The sequence below is a fragment of the Marmota marmota genome, unplaced genomic scaffold, assembly GCF_001458135.2.
Source record: "Marmota marmota marmota unplaced genomic scaffold, marMar, whole genome shotgun sequence".
NCBI classification, from domain to species: Eukaryota; Metazoa; Chordata; class Mammalia; order Rodentia; family Sciuridae; genus Marmota; species Marmota marmota.
In genome coordinates this window covers 7,170,072-7,188,670 of record NW_026000153.1, presented here as the reverse complement: position 1 = coordinate 7,188,670, position 18,599 = coordinate 7,170,072, and the positions used below count along the sequence as shown (strand labels likewise).

The following is an 18,599-nucleotide window of genomic DNA, read 5'->3' as shown; positions in this document are numbered from 1 at the left end:
ATTTTTTTTTTTTTTTTTTTTTTTTTTTGCGGGGGGGTGGGGGGTGATGCAGGTTTACAGGGGATTGAACACAGGGGCACTTGACCACAGTCCTCCTGCCTCAGCCTCCTGAGGCACTGAGATTACAGGCATGGGCCACTGTGCCCCAGCTAGGATATTCTTTGGTCTGTGATAAAGACTGAGAATATATTTTGGAAATATAATTACAGTATTCTTCTGCCCACTCTTCCATGGCAGCCTAATAAGGAACCACAGCTCTGAAACAACTGCCAAGATGATGGCTAAAGCACCAAAGCATGAGGAGCCCCTGCTTCTTCCCACACCTGCTTGCTCAGGCCTGGCAAGAAGGCAGGCATGAACACATGGAAAGAGAGGCCTGCTCTCTCCAGAGTAGCAGTTTTTCAAACACTCAAAAAACCACCATCATCCTTCATGTGTATTCCAAAATACTGCCCAATTCATAGAATTTATTCTTTAAAAAAATAAACATACAAATAAAATCTTCTTAGCTTTTAAAAAAGCATGAGAGATCACTAGCCTCAACAACCTTTTAAAAAGTTGTTTTGCCAAAGATGACCCAGGGTGACAGATGTGAGTTCCCTCTTTTTCTTAAAAAACAAGAGGAATTGTCCTTAAAATAAGTCCCCAAACTCACCACTCCCACAAAAGAAACTTAATCAAAAATATTCTTCAAATGAACCCCAAGCCACAGGAAGTATAAAGGCAGTATTATACATTATTTTTTAAATGGGAGTACAATTATGTTAAAAAAAAATGTCTTAAAGTCACAAAATTTATGGCTGTGGCTAATGCCACAATTTTTCTCTTCAAAATTTCTATAAAATTATGTCGTACGACTTTTTTTTTTTTTTTTTTTTTAATTCAGGAGCAATATTTGTCTCTTTACTATTTTCATAAATTTACCATGTAGTGTTTTCTGGAATCTCTTCACACTGACCATGTCTTTTGTTAACTGAAATGTTTTCCCTTCCGTTTCAATAGTGAATTCCCTGCAAAAAACAAAAAACCACACTATATATTAATTAAAATATGCAACCTCGTGCCTCAATTTAAAGTTTTTCAGACTGCTAAACTGTTCTCATTTTAAGTACGATAGAACCTGGTCAACTCTCCAGAAATCCATATTATTTCATAAGGAATACCTAATTATTATCTCAACAATAACATCAAACTGGATTCTGAGGAAATGCTCACAAATTGGACTAGCTTTAAAAATTCCACTAGTGACTTAATGACAAATTCCTCTGGTTTTGAGATCAAGGCTAAATAACAGCGTTTTTAAAAAAATCATTTTAAAAATAAGAGATATGTCAAAAATGTGCCTGCCTGCTAGTAAATGACCACTGTCCTCAACAAATGTTAAAAATGAACCAGCTTGTCATCTTGCAGAAATAGACCAGCTTGTCGTCTTGCAGAAATAGTCTTAAAACTGCCACACCATTTCCAAAATAGACTGACACTTAATGAAGATCTGCTTAAAAGAAGTTTAACAATTGTTTCACATGTCAATATAAAGTATTATTTCCCCCCAAAAAATCACTGGCTGCCATGTGTTCATGTCCTGAGATATGCCCATTCAGTTTCAGGGTACAAGAATTCATCTTTATAAAGCACCTCAAGCAATACCTGTATTTCAGCTTGTAAGGTATTTCTCACTCATCTAAGATCAATTTGGATTTCTCTGGCTTTCCAGCAGCTCAGTGCTGAGAAAGAGCGCCCTCATGCGGTTGCCTTGAAGCTATGTAGTTAGTGCACACAAATGCTTTTATTTTTTTGGTTCAATTGCATTTTGCTAATTTCTACCAATGATTATCTCATGTTCATCTGCATGGGTTTCAGGGATTTCTTCTGGTTTTAGCATTCTGTCTAAAGTTTGTGAATGCATGCACTAAAGGCTCCTCTGCAGACACTGTCACAGGTATTCTGTGTGTACAGTGTCTGTACAGTGTACATGCAGATAACAGCTATCTACACAGCTAACAGCTATCTAAAAGGGCAGGATTTGCAAGGAGATGGTCATTATTGAGAATCAATAAAAGCAAACTGTCTTGTTGTGGATGATATCTAAGTAGTGTTATATCGATAGGTTTGATGATGATGGAGCATAAACAGATGTTAATTCTAGAACAGAAATGTTTAAACATCTTTCTACTAAAAAGGATAATTTTATCTTCAACTTGCAAATGCTCATCTTCCACCAAGGCCCCAAAGGTTCCCTTGGGTCTCTCTCCCATCTGTCCTCCCAACTTCTCACCAACCACTCACTTTTCTGCATTCCAGCATTCTAAGCTGGATTTGTCTTTCCTAGAGTTTCACATACCATCTTTTGTGTAAGGATTCTTTCACTTAGCCTAAATGAGAAGGGTGCACAAATTGTGATCTCTTGTGTTTTCTAATTTGGGGGTTTTTTGTTGGGGTTTTGATCTGATCTGATTTGGTTTTGGTATTTTTTTTTTTTTTTTTTTTTGGTCTTTAAAGAAAACCCTTTGAAAATGCAAAAACCATTCTTAGCTGGAGGGCTATACAAAAAACAATACAATGATGTTTAAAGTTACTCTGAAAAAATGCGCATTTATGAGAGACTACAAATGTTTCTGCTACCATATCATCTATTTTTTTTTAAGGTACTGGAGATTGAACCCAGGGGTGCTTAACTAGTGCACCACATCCCCAGCCCTTTTAATTTTTGAGACAGGGTCTTGTTAAGTTGCTAAAGCTGGTCTCAAATTTGTGATCCTTCTTCCTCAGCCTCCCCAGTTGCTGAGATTACAGGCAAGCACGGCCATGTCTGGCTTCATCTGATATTTTTTTCTACATATTCCATCTCTCTGTGACTCTCAATTTCACATATTAACTGCCTAATACTGTCTCACAGGATGTTTTTTCAGTCTCTTATTTTCTACACTTTATTCTGAATAGCTTCTGTTGCTATGCCTTTAAGTTCAATGATTTTTCTTCTACGATGTTTAATCTACTGTTAATTCTGTCCAGCACAATTTTCATTTGAGATATTACCTGTTGGTGCTCCATTTGGTTCTTTTTAACATATATTTTCACTTCTCATTTACTACATTCATGTTTCCCTTTATGTCCTTTATATCATGAAATGTACTTACAATAACTATTTTTAAATCCTTATATATTTATCATAGCATGTGTGTTATTTCTGTATGTTTTAACTGACTTTTCCTCGTCATTGAGTCATATTTTCCTGCTTTCTTGGGTGTATAACTTTATTACTTGCCAGACACTGGAAATTTTACACTGTTTAGTGTTGGATTTTACTGTATTCCTTAAGACTCTTCACTACTGTTTTTATTTTTATGCCTAAAACAATTCACAGAAAGAACTCCAGCTCTCCAAAAACAGAACAGTTACTTTTGAGACAGGAGCTATAACTTCTACTCCTTCCTTAGAAACTACTTTGGACAAGTCTCCTTCTCTAAGAAAATCTTTAGAAAAGAAAAAGATCTTTACCATCTATTTCAAATCATTACCAGGCCATAATGCCAAAATCCTAGCAAAGGCAGTTCTTTAAATGTAGCCACAAGCAGCACTTACCTGCAAAACATTTCTTGTGAAACTAATATCACCCTAATTTTCAGAACCAGGCAGAGAGGACATATGACTGGAGCCCAGTGAAAAGTGAACATCTTAAATCTTACCCTTTCTCATTCAGTAGTGTCTCCATTTCTGTAATGTAACATTCATCACAGATGGCGAGGTACTCCATCACCAGCTTTGCATCTTTTTTGTACGCTTTACCAACTGCTCCCTTATTGGGTTCAAACTGAACAACATTAACTGTTTTGTATGGAGTAGTCAAGGATCACAAAAAACACTGCCTCAGTACTATGGAAAATGATCTTGAAGTCAGTCATTAACTTAAAACATCACCAGTTCTCTAGTATAGATCCTATGTAGGCTGATTTTAAGTGCAAAATGAAACAACTATCCCCAAAATCACTTCAACAAACTTCACTTAAAAATAAGTAAACACCACCAATAGAGAATTTTTCAATTATACTGAGATAAAAGGAATATTATACCTAATTGGCAATATAATTTAATCCATAACACAAAAACTTTGGGTAACAATTAATTCATTTCTAAAATGCCAAATACAACAAGGTCTATTTCCCGTCAGTGGCCTACCCTAAGAAACCAGTTCACAGATCACATCCTCAGCCTCTGATAAGAAAACTTATAGCAAGGTACAGTGGCACACGACTGTAATTCCAGCAATTTGGGAGGCTAAGGATGGAAAATCACAAGTTCAAGACTAGCCTCAGCAGCTTAGCAAGACCCCCTGTCAAAATAAAACAAAAAGGGCTGGGGACATAGCTCAGAAGTAGAACACCACTGAGTTCAATCCTGAATACAAAAGAAAGACACAAAGGAAGAAAGAAAACTTCTATTTTGCTAATACACGAACAATGTAAGCTAAATTATTTTATTTTCCATAAAATGGCAATCATCTTTTCACAGAACAATTATTTACCAGATGCACTCTACGTAGGGGTCCACAGGTTTAGGTATGGAAAAATGTAACCTCAAACAAAACAGAAAATGGGTCAACACTCTGAAAGATGTTCAGAGCATTTTTCTGAATGTGCTTCTTCTAAAGGTCAAATACTGACTTTCCGTATCAGACCACAAGTATAGAAAATAGGAAAGAAGCAATGAGGGCAATATAACTAACAGGTTTAAACAAACGTTAGTCATCTTTTCATTGCTGTGACCAAATCACCTGACATAAACAATTTAAAGGAGTTCATCGTGGTCCACAGTTTCAGAGGTTTCATTCTATCGTCCATGGACTCGATCCATTGCTCTGAGAGTGAAGAAGAGGCCAGTGATAAAATACAGTCCCCAAAAGCATGACGTACTTCCACCAACCATGCCCACTGCCTACAGTTTCTACCTCCTCCCAGGAGTTCATTAAAATTATTATCCTATCAAATAGGTTAACCCACTAATGAGGCCAGAGTCCTCATAATCCAATCATTTCCTAAAAGCCTTACCTCTGGATATGATATTACTGCACTGCCTTCAACACATGAGCCTTTGGGGGACACTCCAGATCCAAACCATAATACTACCATAACTCCAAAACTTCTCCATTCACCCACAGAATGAAGTACAGACTGGAACTTATATATTGGCAAGATGTTTGCACTTAAGCCTGAGTATGCAGTGACCAGAAAGGATATGGGTTCTTTTAGAGGTTTTTCAGCAACTAGAGGGACTTTGGTGGCTCGTGCATGACAGGAGAGGTCATAACAGGAACGATCAGCACATCCAACAATCTCAATCCAGCCCTAAGACAACAGAATTGATAAAAAACATTTATTGCTTACATTGAGTTTGTTCACAAATGCATGCACAGTATAAGCCCTTTTCAAATATTGTAGGATATTCAATCATAGAATTTCCAATTTGATTTTATAAATTTTTGAAACGGGAATAGTTTTACAATTCACAGAGCTAACAAATCTAGAAAGTATAAATAATATTGTACACAAGTAGTCTTTATTTTCCAGAGAGATTTACATTGCCCTATCTCAACAATGGGCTAAACTAATACATTCTAGGAGTTAATTACCAAAATTAAATGTAAGCATAGACAAAACATGTAGAACTGGTTCAAATTTGTAATCAGTATCAAAATGAGTTGGGCAAAACCCACTATTCTCTCTGGACAAAATACCTACTAGCCTCAAAAAAATGATCTTCTCTTGTACAAAAGGAAAAATTTTTTTGTTGTTGTTTAATCTGAAAATAAAAAGAAATCCCAGAAAATAAAAAAAAAATTAAAGAAATTAATGATACTTATACTCCTGAGATACTACATAAAATTTTGGCATATGTCAAGCAAGCTTGCTAAAAAAAATTAGATAAGAAAAACCTAACTGATTATATTCTTTCCTAATTCCACAAAGGAAAAAGAATATATTTAAAACAACATCAATAACAGCCACTATAAGAGATATGCATATTATTACGCACTTATAAATGCAAATGTGTTTATAATCTAGAAGTCAGGTGCAGGCACATGCCTAAACTCCAGCTACTTGGGAGGCTGAGGCAGGAAGATTGCAAGTTTGAGGTCAGCCTTAGCAAAACTTGAGACCCTGTCTCAACACAGAAAAGGTTGGGGATGTAGCACAGAGGCAGAGTACCACTGGGTTCAATCCCCAGTACTGCAAAAAAAGGAGGAGGAGGGGATGTAGCTCAAGCGGTAGCGCGCTCGCCTGGCATGTGTGCGGCCCAGGTTCGATCCTCAGCCCCACATACAAAGATGTTGTGTCTGCCGAAAACTAAAAAAAATAAATATTTAAAAAAAAAAAAGAAGGAGGAAAAAAAATCTAACTCAGACACACCAAGGCCCAGTAGCTTATGGCATTTACCATTTCTAAGGTTGCAAAACAACAAGAAGATATGCAACAGAGACCATACAGGGCCCACAAACCAAAAATATTAACTACTTGATCCTTCACAGAAAATGTTTGCCTTCATAGAAAAATTTATAAATATACAGAAGAGACACAAAGCCCTTTGGGGGACAAGCGTGCAACGTATAAGTCTTCAGAATTATTTTTTCCTTGTAAAAAGAAATCATACTTTAACATGACTATTTTTACTTTTAATTAAAAAAAAAGGAATCCATTAAAAAAAAAAAAAAAAGCCAGTTTACAAATTAAAACCCATGACTCTGGGTTAACCCAATGATCCCAGGCTAAAGCCACCTCTCTCTAGAGAAGAACTCAAGAACATCCAATAAGGGATGTGACAAAAGATTCTCAGGGTCCTTGTTTTGGATATCAGCTTATTACCACTGCCAATAACACAGAAAGAATCTTCTATATTCAAATGCCTTTCATTCCTAAGTTTAGTACTAATGTTCACATACAGAAGCATGGGAGGGTACAATGCAGAGGTAACCTAGACATCTTGTCGGAATTTTTAGAGAAAAGGCAGCTCTTAAATGAGATGAGAATCTACTAGTATATCTCCTCAAACTACCAAACAGCTCTCTAATCTAAGAGTACTATAACTTTCTTTAATCACCCTACCAGCATTTCTAACAGTTGTTGGGATTCCTGACATCAGGAAGCCACCCCATCTTAGCTTCACTCAGAGAGGTCACCAATAACACTGGACAGCACCAAACACACACACACCAGCACTGCCCCATCACCATCAATCTTTTCTATCTGTCTGAAGAAGCTATCTGTGTCTCCAAGCAGCTCCTCCTGTGACACAGAACAGCCCGCTCCTCATAAGACGACTACTTTTGCTGTTTTGTTCAGGAAAAGATCTCTTTTCTTTGTTCCATTATGACTTTAAGTCCACAAAGCACAACTGTGATAACAGATTTTTTAAGTTAACAATGTGGAAACCAGAGTAAAAAACATTCCATTCTACTTACATAGGACGTTTTAGATTCCGCATCCCAACAGTCACAGGCATAATGGGCCATTTCGTTCTCCATGTGCTGCCGGAAGCGAAGTTTATCTGGAGATACTCCAACCTTCGTGAGGTAGAGGTAGATGCGGCCAATGAAGTAGCCTAATACTGAGTTGTTAATTACACCCTAATTAAATAAGCAAGTAAGCATGGAGGAAGGAAAGAAAAAAGATACACAAAATTAATAATGCATGTTAAAGGGATTTTAATGTATTCCTACCCATTGAAATCTGCAAACCCCATTCAATACATGTAATCTTATGATTTTAATATTGGAAGAATCTTAGAAATCATCTAGCCCCATCTCTCACCACTGTAGAGATTCTCTCTGCAAAATGGGTAGCAAGTTATCATCCAGCCTCAACTTTAACGTTTTCAGGGCCAGGAAGCTCAATGGTCCGAAGGCAAGTCGTCCAGGAAGCAGCTACTGTTTTTTCACCCCCTCTTATCTCCTGGAGAATATTTAGAGAAATTCTGCTACCTCCAAGGCCTTATCACCAACTGATATGGGTAATGCAGAAGAGCTTAGAATCCAGCAGCCTTGCTTTCCTGAACCAAAATCTGTCTCCCTCGCAGTTACACAGAATGTTAAAAGTGGATCAGTGAGGCACAATTTAAACAAAGCTCAATTTCCCAATATCACTCTGCTAAACTTTTTGTGTGTGTGTTTAGCCCCACAATCCAGAAACTGGGATATTCGGGTGATTTTTCCCTCATTGTGATAATACTGTATAAGAATTCTATATAAAAACAAATACTGTGTAGGGACTGGAGCAAGGCTCAGTGGCTGAGCACTTGCCTAGCATGCACAATACCCTAGGTTTGATCCCCAGCACTGCAAACAAACAAAATATAAAATGAATGACTGTATGAAAATATGACTGCTAAAATAAAATATTTTATCAGCCAGTACAAAAAGAACTTGGTAAGCCCTGCAAACCCTGTACTGGCAATATCTGAATTACTCCTGCATCTTACCTGTTCAACAGCATCTCCTAGGCGCATTTTCCGAGCAGACTGTCCGCTGACCTGGGCTTTTGCTGAATACAAACAAAGGTAAAGATCTGCTACATTCTGGAACTTGGGATGGTCTTTCTCACTGGGATCTACAAAGTGCTCAATTTCTGCCATTGTGAATTCTCTGAAAACAAAAATATAAGGGATAAAATCTGCATGCTTAACTAAAAAACACTAAACAAGGCCCCTATTTTCAAATGCATTCTATACTGATAAAGGCTCCGACTCTAGGAATAGCTTATTACTAAAATTTTAAAAAAAAAATGGTTTCTTAAGGGAAGGAACAAAAAAATGTTTTGATTGGGTTTGTCTACATAATTGTGTTTGCTTGTTTGTTTTGAAGTAACTAAGGATCAATCCCAGGGACTCACAGATGCTAGGCAAATGCTTTACCACTGAGCAACATCCCCAGCCTGGTTATTTTTAAAAGCATTAAAAACTGGCCTAGGGGTGTAGTTCAGTGATAGAGCATGTACTCAGAATGCACAAGGTCCTGGATCTAATCCTTAACACTGAAAATAAAAGCAATATTAATAATAAAATTAAACTTTTTAATTCACTATTTTAAATAACCATAAACTTCTCTCAAATAATGATTTCTTCCACCTAACCAAATCCAAAAAGATGGGATTAGTTTTAACTGAAAACAATTTTTAAAAGGCAGATTAATAACAAATTTTAAATTTACAACTGGCCATGGTGGTATATGCCTATAACCCTAGCTATTCTGGAGACTGAGGCAGGAGCTCAAGATTGAGACCAGCCTGGGGTACTAAAGAAAGACCCTGTCTTGAAAAAAAAGATAAAAAGACTTAGGGATGTAGCTCAGTGGTAGAGTGTTTGCCTAGTAGTTTAGAGGTCCAGGGTTTGATTCTTAATATCTCCCCCAACATACACACACACACATGCAGACATACGTGAGATATCGAGTAGTGACATCCAAATAAAATGTTTTTTCTTAAAGCATCAGTAAATCTTTATAAATACACTCTAAATGAAGCAACCAATATTGACTTTTCAAAGAATGGGAAATTAAAAGTGGACTGAAATGGTTCTTTAGCTTTTATAGCAGTTTGGTTTCTTTTTTTCTTTTAACTGCTCTATACATGATAACGGCACTATGCAGATGGTTTCTTTAGAGTAAGAGCTTCTTAAATAAAGTGTTATTCATGGCAAAGGACAGCAGACAAAAATTGAACAAGACAACATCAAGCTCAATGCATAATGATGAAATAAATATGCACAAAGTAATGGCTTCTCAAAAAGATTTTTCTGAATGGCAATTTAATAGCTATTGCAGGGGGAGATGAGGTGCTGGGAGGTAATTGTATGAGGCAAAATCAAACCTCTCTTCTTTTAAAAACAACAAATCACATTTACTGGTGTACTTTCAAGACTACTTCAGATGTTTTAGAAGCAATATAAAATTCTTAAATGGGTCCTAAAAACACACGAAATGCACTGCAAAAGAGCTTTATTTTTTGAATTTTATTTTTTAATGGTACCCCTTATTTAGTCCTGTAGCACCTATGTCTTAATCATCTTTGAACAACTATCAAACATCTGTGCACAAAGCAATGTGAGGGACAAATGTGGTGTTTGTCTGCACAGTTTGTACCTGGGCTGACAGGAACTGCACATCCTCATGTGGGGCAGATAAATTAAAGGCCCTACTCAGAATCCTCAAAACAGATGCTGCAAAAACGGTGCTATGAAAATGGCATATTTAGGACGTCTATCTAGAATTTCAGTTTGGGAATAAAGGCTTAAAAATTTTTTTAAATTTGTTCTTTTTAGTTATACATAACAGTAGAGTGTATATTGGCAGAATATATATATATATATACATACACAAAGAATAAACCACTCTTGTGGTTACACATGATGTGGAGTTACCCTGATTGTATATGCAAATATAGGGCTAGGAAAGTTATGACCTATTAATTCTGTCTTTCCTATTCCCCTCCCACTTCCCTTCCCTTTGTTTCCCTTTGTCTAATCCAATGGATTTCTAATTTGAATGCTTAAAATTTGCTAAGAAAATAAATCTTGAGTATTCTTACTGCCAAAACAACAAAAATAAAGGTAACTATTCTTGTGAGAAGTATTCCAGTCTCCTGAGAGAGACTTTAATTAGCCTATCTGTGGTAATCAGTTCAGTGTACATATAAAAACATCACCTTATTTATCTTGGGAAAAAAAAGGCAACCTTAGTTCACAGACGGGAGGCAACATTTATTTGACCAACTCTGTCTCTTATCCATGAGTTTAGAGACTGTATAAAGAAGCCAGGAAGACAGAACTAACCAAACACAAAAAATTTTAAAAAGCTTCAGATGAGCAACCTGATACTTCTGAAAGAGTTAGTATTTTTTTTTAAATAATTATTTTAAAAAAAAGTAATTACCGCTACAGAAAGACTCATCACCTGATAACTCTGATCAAGAAGAAATCTTAACACTGAACAAACCAATCCTGGTGCTCCCACGGGGGATGTTGATGATGTGCATAACCAAACTAGTCAAAACCAGGCAGGACACTTTGAAGTGGAAATGAGCCACTAGTCATTTCCCACTAACCCCTGTGATCACACAATTCTGAGCTAGTTTTCCCACTCTATAGGCCCCAGACTCTTCTCCCAAACACTAGATTTAGACAAGGTCAGTATAAGTACTGGGGAAGTGCACGTGTCAGGGTACCATTGGAACAGGAGAAACCAAAAGACAAAAAGAAAAACAAAAAAAACCCCAGACCTTGGGAAATAACAGACTCAAATCTCACACATTTTTCATTTTCATAATACCTTAAATTTCTGATTACCTCTCTTTCTACATGAAAACCTAAAAGAGGCCCTTCCCACCCCTTTCTTTAGGTTGTACATACAACCTCCATGACATCTCTCATTTCTAACCATCAAGTCTGAAGGGACTACAGCTCTGAAGACAGTTTGGTTAACAGGTAGAGGTATTTCCTCACAGACGGCACCGTGGGACTAACAAGATCAGGCAGGTGCCTTGGGTACTTTGATCTGCAGTCAGTGGCTGGGACAGGCTATGGCTATGTCTATAATTACAGCAAGTAAGAAGAGAGGAAAGGGTGGTGCCTTGGGACTAGGAGAATAGTTTCAGTGCCTAAAAAAGTTCAGTATGACTATTCCAACCTATTTTTTTATAGAATGAGTCACTCTAAGAGATGACATCAGGAAGAAAATGTATAGAAATCACTAAAAGCTCAAGTCATAAACAACTAAGTCAAAATACATTTCTAAACAGTAGAAGTGAACAGTGCCTATATGCCTTCCCACATATCCCTGGATATAACGGACAAAAGCACATTTTTAGAACAGAGGCAAGTGGGTAAGTTTGTTAAAGGCTTCCCCAAATATCTAGAGGTTGTATCCATAACACCAACTGATTACTGAAACACTCTCCAGCAAAGCTGTCTGCACTGGACTAGAGTGACCCTCTTGTCATAACTCCACACCATCTGCCCCCACAAAAAGCAGCACTGCCCAAACTGCAATTGGTTCAGAAAATCAAGAGCTTAACATCCTCAAAACATATGATGAACATGGAAAAAAGATGATCTTGGAGCAAGGAAGAAGTTTAAGCTATTTCCCACCTCTTACCTTTCCATTCAAACATACTTCCATTATTCAAAACCGCCAATTATCCCAGGTATTACACTTGGAGATTACAAAATATAAAGAACACAGAGAAGACAAAAATAAATCCATAATTGGTACTAACACAAAATAGTTTCAAAATGGCGATCTTTCACTTCTAACTCAATGTCAAGGGCAGTACCTGACTCTGATGAGTCCGGATCGAGGGGAGATCTCATTTCTAAAAGAGTTTCCAATCTGGGCAGCAGCAAAAGGCAACTTTCCTTGGTTGAATTCCAAAAGTCGCTTGAAATTCAGGAAAATCCCCTGTGCAGTTTCTGGCCTCAAATACCTAAAAAGTTAAGTGGATCAGTCTGTTATCAAGAAAAAAATAATATTTTATAACAAACATGAAATTTTATATATAAATCTCAAAATTCTCAAATAAACCATTTCACAACAAAACTGTACAGGCCCTAAGACAAAGTTTTAGAAACAGATATCTTCCTCTGTAGCAAATATTCTCATAGAAGTATCAGAAAATAGATTAAGTAACTGGTATGGCAAGACCACTGCAGCACTGTCATTTTATTGGATTACTCCAGTTGTCAAAATACCCCCTCTTTCACAGTGCCCCTAAAACCTCTGATGATGTCCTCTTGAGCAAACATTTGCATAGAAGTATAGATTAGGATAATTTTGGTTCCCTCCAAAAATAAAACCTCTGTTAATCCACAAAATGAAACATAACTGTGGGATCAAAAAAGAAGTCAGTATGGGCTAAGGCTTAACATTAGAGTTTGCTAAACACATCCATCATCCCACCAAGCCAGGACATTTTCAAGGATTCCCATACTATTTTATCCTCTGCAGTATTTTCTGTTTTCAGCCAAAGGCTTCATTTATTTCTTCATATTTTAAATAAACGGTTAAAAAAAAAAAATGCTATCATTATTGCCCTCACCTCAATTTCACAGAAGATACTCTATGCAAAACCCCCTTTAGGAAAGTGTTCTCAATGGCCTACTTCCAAATAAGTGTTATTAAAACAACTTCAAGACCAAGGAAAAAAGACATCTAAAATTTCACCCTCTCTTCATGTATATGACCACTCTTTCATTCTTGTGGTTCTTTACAGATTTCATCCAAGTATTAACTACAGTTTATGTGTGTATTAATACATGATGTGAATAAAATTATGTGTTACTTCTTTTATTTATTTTCTAAATAATTGTAAAAAAAATCTTACATTTAACAGTGGCAAAGTATTATATTAAAATGATCTACTTTATTATAATTCTTAACCATTCTCAAATTAATGGATAAGTAGATTATATATACTTTCACTTTATATATTCTTTATAAGCATAGCTTCCTTTCCTTTTGAATTATTTCCTTAGGAATTCCCAAGAGCGAAATGTCTGGGTCAGAGAATACACATCATTTTATAAAATCTCTATGTACTATCAAAATGCAAAGTTTACCATTGGCTTCTTTCTACAAAATATCCCAAATCAACCTGGCATCTTTTCCCTTTTTTTGGTACTAGGGATTGAACCCAAGGGCATTTTACTACTGAGCTACATCCCCATCCCTTTATTTTGAAATGGGGTCTAAAAATAAGTTGCTAAACTGCCTAAGTCTGGCCTCAAACTTTCGATCTTCTAACCTCAGCCTCCTGAGTGTCTGAGATTACAGGCATGTGCCACCATGCTTGGCTCATCCTATTATCTTATAAAAGAATAAGCTGTGAACATTTTGTCACAATTAATTAAAATTAAATTAAAACTTATTTTTACTCTAAAACAAATCCACAGAAAAAATATCTGACCCTACGAAATGAAACATTGGCTGTGTTTGTTAACAGTGGACTGGAAATCTGGAGAAAAAGCTTCCAATTCCAGATCCCTTTATAAACTATCCAGATTTGTTTATTCTGTGAAAAACTTCTACTTTCAGATCAATAGGCCATATCTATGCTGTTCAATGATAGGACATCATTAACAGACCTATTTAAATTTAATTAAAAAGCATTAGGAGTGATGGCACACACCTGTAATCCCAGTAACTCTGAAGGCTGAGGCAGGATCCCAAGTTTAAGGCCAGCTCTGGCAACTTGGCAAGACCCTAAGCAATTGAGTGAGACCCTCATCTCAAAGAAAAGGCTGGGGATGTGGCTTAGTAATAAACCACCCCTGGGTTCAATCCCCAATACCTATCAATCAAATTAAAATAAATTTAAAATTCAATTACTCAGTAGCACAAGTCTCAATTCAAGTTCTCAACAATCATACATGGCTAGTGACTAACATACCTAGAACATCTCCATCGCTGCAGAAAGTTCTACTGGACAGCTGTGCTGAAGTACACTTCAGCAATCATTCTTTGCCCTTCCCCTATACAACTATAACTAACAGATCACAGTCTGTTATGTTTATAGTTTTAAAAAAAGGAAAGTGATTATATTAAGAATTATAAGAAATAAAACTTAAGAATATGGCAGTCATTTTTTCTCTTTAGTATATTCATCTGCACTTTCTATATATAACTTCAAATTTTTTCCTTCCCAGCATTGACATTTACCTTTATTACAAGCCATTTTAATAACTTGGTTACACAAATAAACTGTGATACGTACCCAGGCATGTTTCCTCCAGGTCCAATGAAGGTCTTGAACATTAAATTAAAAGGTACTGGTGGGGACAGATCATTCCCAGTAGTGGGGGATTTTACATTATAGTTCACAAAAAGATCTCCAAGTTCTTGCTGTCCATAGTTATCAAGCTAAAGAACACATCAAGACAATAATTAGTGCAAAAGACAAAGAAAACAAGGCATAAGTATTATAACTTCTTCAATCCATTGCTACGACTCACACAAAATTCAAGAACGTAAGAATTTACCTAAACTTCAGGATATCCACATTAAAACCATAAACAGTTTACACACTTTTCGTTTACCAGCAGAAAAATGGAGACGTTTCTGGGACTGACCTAAAACTAATGCCTTCACCATTTCACAATGAAAAAAAGAAAGGCACACAGATAGAACTCCTGTTTCATTATAATAGTTATTGGTTGGTAAGAATCTAAAATCACATAAATAAGTTTAAAGGTTGTATTTTACCACTCTAAACAAATTTTAGAAGCTCATTTCTTATGTATTTATACCTTTTTTACACTAGGTATTAAGCTCCTTAGAGGTAGAAGCTGCACCTGATCCACCTCTGGATTTTCCAGTGTACTGCACATTCTATATATTCAAAGACAATCAATGTCAAAGCGATGTACGAGCACCAATTCAAGAATTTCAAATGAATGACAAATCATCTAATAAAAAAGAATACTTTAAAAAATTTTTTAAAAATCTCCTAATAAAAATAAAATAATTTAATCAATCAACTCATGACATGAGAACTGAAGCTATGGAGTAAGAAAGAGCTGGACATATCTTCCAACTCTACCATTCACGGGTCTGTAACTGAAGATCAAGTTTTTCCTAATCTCTCTGAATCTCAATTTGCTTACCCATAAAATGGAGAGAACAGAATCTACCCTACTATGAAGGGTTATCATGAAGATTAAATAAAGTATGCAAAGTTACACTTAGCACAGGGCCTGATACACAGTGCCTACACAATAAAGGGTGACTATTAGAAGTTTTATTTGTATCCCTCAATTTCCACTCCACAAAAAGTCAGCTCGCACTAACCACGTTCCACAACTGAATGAACAATTTAAAAACTAAATCTTCTAGGTTCTATTGTCACACAACTTCTAAGGAACATTCAGAAAATCATGCCATTACCCAGAAAGCTGGATCACTGAGATAAAAAGGTCACCTGAGTGACCTTCAAGATACAAACACCACAAATGTAAGCTGGTCCTCCTACTTAAAGAGAAAGTCAAATAGCTTAAGGAACATCTCTGTTTCCCAGAGAATTCAATAATACATACTGCTTTTCAATAAAAGACATAATGAAAAAAGAATCAGGAAGAAAAAGATTCTGAGGATACAGAAAGAAATTTATTGGATATAAATTTCAATAAATTGCATTTGCATTTCCCATTTGATCCAGGAATTCCATTTCTAGGAATGTATCCCAAAGATGCAACAGTAAAAACATGAAACATATAAGCACAAAGCTATTCAGTGCAACACTATCTGTAATGGTAAAGAGAGGAAATAGCCCAAATGTCCACTAATAGGGAACTAGTGATATAAATAAACTACAAGCACACAATGCAGAACTATGAAGCTATAAAATGAAATAAGGAATACCTCTATATTCTACTATGAGAATGGGGATATATTGTTATGTGAAAAAAACATGGTAAAGTATATGTGGAATCCTTTCATCTACCTAAAAAGGGGGTGTACACATATCTGTCTTTATTTAAATGTGGCTTAAAAATTTTAAAAAAAATTTTTTTTAGTTGTTGATGGACCTTTTTTTATTTATTTGTATGTGATGCTGAGAATCAAACCCAGTGCCTCACGCATGCAAGGCAACTGTTCTACCAGTGAGCCACAACTCCAGCCCCCCCAAAATTTTTTTAAGTTAAAACCTGCTTACCTATGTGTTAAGAAGGGAATAAGATAAAGGGTGAGAAGGGAATAAAATAGAGGAAAGAGAAACAGACACTATATCTACTTGAATATACTTTGCTTTTAAAATTTAACTTTGGCGCTAAAAAGATTTGGTATAATTATAAAATAAACTTAAATTTTAAAAAAATGAAAACCTAAAAATTGAGAGGAAAACAAAATACACAGACTGGGTATCTAGCTTGTGACCTAATGACACAGAATGACCGCATGTGAATTTAAACACCCATGTTAGACCGCAGGACTGACTGAATACTTCTGGTGTATCTTTGAAAAGAAAGAATAAAATTAATTTTAACATTGTTTTCAATATTCATATTGTTGATGCTGGTGTTATTATTGTTACTCTGAGGCTGTTGATGTACACAGTGGGGAATAAAACATTAATAATTGTGTTGCAGAGAACTGGTATTTTTGGTGTGGGTAAAGAAAATAGAGATTTAAAATTTATAAAATAAAATACCATAATATCTTTAAGTAGAAGTTTCAAATCAATTAATGATGACTTTACCTTTAAAAAATAAGAATTCACTGGCTCAGTTCACCAAAAAGGTCTAGAATCAACAACTAATACCATGTTCACTAATAAGGACCAGAGACCCTTGGAGAAATGGTCCAGTCCTGTTCCAAGTCTGGGACAGGAAATGTACAAGATGAGCCTACAGTTGTCATACTAAAAAGCAAGGGAGTTATCAAAGACCACCACAGGGTCACATCAAAAGTACTCAGCAGACATCTCCCGATAGCCAAAGACTGGACAATTTAACCATCAGTAAAGATAATAACACCAATTGACTGAAAAAGATCAAATATTTTAATCTATAACATGGAAGGAAGGAAAAGAGGGAAGGCAGGCAGGAACTCACTGTGCATTTTTTAAAGATGCAAGGGAATCAATAAACAGGTTAAAATAAGATGTGGAAATGGATCAAGCACATGTTCTCACTTTTCTTCACAAATGGTATCTCAGAGAAACAGTGAATAAGAATGCTTTCCCATTTTCTGCCATCTAGAATAATAACAGAATGACCAAAAAAAAAAAAAATTGGAACCTCTTAACCAATTAATGGATCTAGACCAGGGTCATCAATGGCCGAAGCTCACAGAAGTGATAACCATTTGAAGTACATAAAATCACTAAATATCTTGCCACAAATACCTGGTCAAGGGCTGGGGCGGGGACTCAGTGGTACAGCGCTTGCCTAACAGGTATGATGTACTGGATTGGATCCTCAGCACCACATAAAAAATAAACAAAATAAAGGTACTGTGTCGATCTACAACTAAAAAAGAAGTTCTTAAAAAAAACAAAAACAAAACAAAAAAAAACCTGGTCAAGCCTCTATTACAGAAACTGATAAATATGTTTAACATCACTATTATAATGCAAGCAGCCAGGAAAATGTGAACAATAATTCATATTTGATGATATTTAAATAATTAGTATTTACTAAGGCAAAAACACTTATCTAGGACTGGAGTTGTGGCTTAGTAGTAGAGCACTTGCCTAGTATGTGTGAGGCACTGGGTTTGAATCTCAGCACCATATATAAATAAATAAATAAAATAAAGGTCCATCAATGTTGTTGTTTTTGTTTTTTTTTTTTTAAAAAAAAAGCACTAACTAGAACATTCAGAGGTGTATTAGCAAAAATAAACAGAACCAGGTGCAGTGGCATAGACCTGTGATTCCAACAACATGGGAGGCTGAAACAGGAGGATCACAAGTTAGAGGACAGCCTCCAAAACTTAATGAGATACTGTAACAAAAAGTTTTTAAAAAGTGGCTAGGGATGTGGCTTGGTGGTAGAGCATCCCTGGGTCCAAACTCCAGTACTGCCAAAAAAAAAAAAAAAAAAAAAAAAAAAAAAAAAAAAAA

At 35.9% G+C, this 18,599-nt stretch overlaps 1 protein-coding gene across 1 annotated transcript in view; it reads right to left on the bottom strand.

Annotated features, from left to right (window-relative positions):
* Gars1 (glycyl-tRNA synthetase 1) overlaps positions 1 to 18,599 on the bottom strand; it is a 40,594-nt gene that overhangs the window by 6,082 nt on the left and 15,913 nt on the right. Inside the window, exons 7-13 of the mRNA XM_015490189.2 lie at positions 14,751 to 14,896; positions 12,315 to 12,464; positions 8,470 to 8,632; positions 7,454 to 7,618; positions 5,235 to 5,342; positions 3,687 to 3,832; positions 925 to 1,010 (exon numbers count right to left, since the gene is read on the bottom strand). Coding sequence (XP_015345675.1) covers positions 925 to 1,010; positions 3,687 to 3,832; positions 5,235 to 5,342; positions 7,454 to 7,618; positions 8,470 to 8,632; positions 12,315 to 12,464; positions 14,751 to 14,896 — 964 coding nt within the window. The remainder of the gene's footprint in view (positions 1 to 924; positions 1,011 to 3,686; positions 3,833 to 5,234; positions 5,343 to 7,453; positions 7,619 to 8,469; positions 8,633 to 12,314; positions 12,465 to 14,750; positions 14,897 to 18,599) is intronic.